The 2,866-nt window shown below is 34.3% G+C and overlaps 1 protein-coding gene across 1 annotated transcript; it reads right to left on the bottom strand.

Annotated features, from left to right (window-relative positions):
- Positions 1 to 1,585: 1,585 nt before the first annotated feature.
- Positions 1,586 to 2,653, bottom strand: LOC144547929 (BTB/POZ and MATH domain-containing protein 3-like). Its single transcript, XM_078296615.1, has one exon. The coding sequence runs from the start codon at positions 2,651 to 2,653 to the stop codon at positions 1,586 to 1,588; it is 1,068 nt and encodes a 355-aa protein (XP_078152741.1).
- Between the last annotated feature and the right edge of the window lie 213 nt (positions 2,654 to 2,866).

The raw sequence follows: 2,866 nt of genomic DNA, 5'->3' as shown, positions 1-2,866 counted from the left end.
AACATATTATTATTATATGATTTAATTTTGGGTTGGTGTTACTGGAATTTTGGATTAAAATTAATTTAATAGTTGTAAAAGTGTTACATATATATATATATAGATGCGTGCCATTGGTCTGGTTCGTTATATATAAATTGGGTTGGTCTTGCTGGAACTGTGAACTGATATAATGCTGAACTGTGATATAATGATGAAGATGAAATACATGGACCAGAGACGATGTGGCTGTAATGGTTTTAGGTTCGGGCTGTTTTTGTTTCATCTCCATTTGTGTGGATTCGTGTTTAAAACCATTGGTTGATGTCCTCAGTGATGGCCTTGAAATTTTTCACTTTATCCTTTTAAAAGTTTGCTTGTTGATTTTATTGAATTTGTATTTTTTTTTTCAAATTACTTATAGGAAACATGTGCTATTTATTTGTTGTACTTATTTTTAACTATATGTTCGTCTTTGATGAAAAAATAAATATTGTTATATGCTCTTGTGCATCCAGATGTGAAAATTTGTCACAAAGAGTGTTAGTAACATGGTATGATCCTGGAGCTGAATTTGGGTTTTCTCTTAATTATGATTTGCTTCCACGATAACAATAATTTTTAACTATTATGATGTTAGAATTTAATGAGGTTATTGTTTGTTTTGGCAGGTCTTAGTGTCCAGGAGATCTAAGTTGTGATGTCATCAAAGCTGTGTTGGATTTTAGAGTGTTAGAAAGCAGAGCATGTTTTTCATACAAGCTATTATCATACAAACATTTACAAGTACTACTAATATTGTGTAAAAAAACAGCATATATGTTTGTCATATTTCCATTCCTTCTGTGTTAATTTCCTTTCTTTTCATGAATTTACATGCAAGAGGAAGAGGCTTAGAAGATGATATGTTTTTCCTATTGGCATCCTTTTCCTGCATGTTGTCCATCCTTTTCCTGCAAAGAAAGCTAGAAAACAAAATCTACAAAGAAAACACAAATAAGAACATAAAGTAGTTAAGTGTTTTATTCTAAAAGTACAATATTACTCGAAAATTAAGTTTATGTTAGTTCCATTTTTTTTATTAACATAAGTTAATTCAATCGTTGCTGCCGCCGCACTCCGACAATGGCTTCCGTGCTCCGATAACGGCTCGAGAAGGTAGAACCAAAAGATAGAGAAAGTGTTGTATCAGAGATAGAACTACAAATGTCGAGAAGGAGAATGGATGGCGGCTATCAAAATCCTAGGTTTTGAGTCACTGGTTGAATCGCCTAAATTTGGTCATGATACAAACCATCAGAATCCTCTCAGCAACGTTAGCAAATAAGATAACAAAAACCTATAATTAAGATTTACATAGTTGATTCTTCATGAAAATATTCACATTGTTGCCCACCAATTGACTTCATCAAATGATATATCTATATTCATTATTAATTTGCAAACAATACAAGTAACAAAAATGCATGCTCTATAATTCAAAGAAATACAAATTAGAGAACATTACATGAATCATAAATAATTCATAATTGCTAGATCAAAGAAAAACAAAATAAACAACTGCACTATTTAAAAAAGAGGAAATCTGCATAGAGTAAATATGCTGCTATATTTTTTGAATTTTAATGTCCTTGAAAGACGGTACGGTATCGACTTTGCCTCTTATTTCAGCCATTATAGATGGGAAGCTTCTGACCAAGTCGACATATTCGTCGCATAGCATCAAACTAATTAGAGTTCCTGGCTCTGCAATGAAATCTAGGCAAGCATTTTTGAGGCGAGGAGAGTTGTGTTGCAGAGCCAAAGCCAAAGTGGCCGTAACCATGTCAAGTGAAATGTAAGCACATAACTTATCCTCACATAATGACTTCAACCCTTCTATTGCATATCTATCAGCAGCTACAAACAAATGTTGTGTAAATTTCATCGCTTTCTTCTCCGAGTAGCAACTGGGAACAGAATCAGTATATATGAAGTGAAGCATTGCCTCAAATACCTCAGGGGATATGTCTTCGATTTTAATATGTTTCTGTGTCACCACAGCCATATTTCCAAAGAACTCTGCCTTAAACACAGGGGATCGTGCTGCCAGTATTAATCTATGGCACATAAAAGAACGATTTTCAACATGAAAAGTTAGATCAGCTTTCTCAGTAGTTTCCAAGAGGTCCTCAATATGGCTGTGTAAATCAAATGATTTCGGAACCCGAATGAAGCACCTACTGTGAGGTATATCTGTGTTATTGATGATGCAAATTAATTCAAAACAGCCATCATTGACAAAATCCTTCTCAAATGATGAGTTGGGATATTCACCATAACCATATACCTGGCCCTGAAAAGGAGACTTTTGTACCGCAAACTGGAATCTCTCGTATTCTTTAAGATATTGATTTGAAGGTGTGTATGACATCTCGTCTCTCTTCTTGAGATGCAAACTGAATGTTGGGTACACGGTTTTCCATTTTCGGTAAACCCTAACAAGGAAAGAAGTATTACAGGACAACTCTTGGCGTGAACCTTGCGGATAACAGTCGATGACCCATTCATTGCCTAATGCATGAAATACAGGGGAGGTAACAAATTGCTCAGGTTGTAGATCCTTCATCTCTGAGTAGTTAAATTGGAATTGGTGTGAGACTTCAATGTACTTTATTGATGCTGAATTTGCCATGAGGTTTGAGAAAACGGTTTATAAGAAAGGGAAATTTGTCTAATTTAGATTAGGAATAAATAAATGACATATGAACTGACATGAAATCAAGGAGTGGTTTTGAGTACCAATATATAGAGCTATAGGTGACTAATCGTTTCCCTAGAACCCCCACATTTATTTAAAAAATACAGATGAACACATAACCCAAAGAGGCATAATATAAAAGTTCAT

This window comes from Carex rostrata, chromosome 32 (genome assembly GCF_964058835.1).
Source record: "Carex rostrata chromosome 32, lpCarRost1.2, whole genome shotgun sequence".
NCBI lineage: Eukaryota > Viridiplantae > Streptophyta > Magnoliopsida > Poales > Cyperaceae > Carex > Carex rostrata.
The sequence above is the reverse complement of the archived record's forward strand: the minus strand, read 5'-3'. Positions and strand labels throughout refer to the sequence as shown.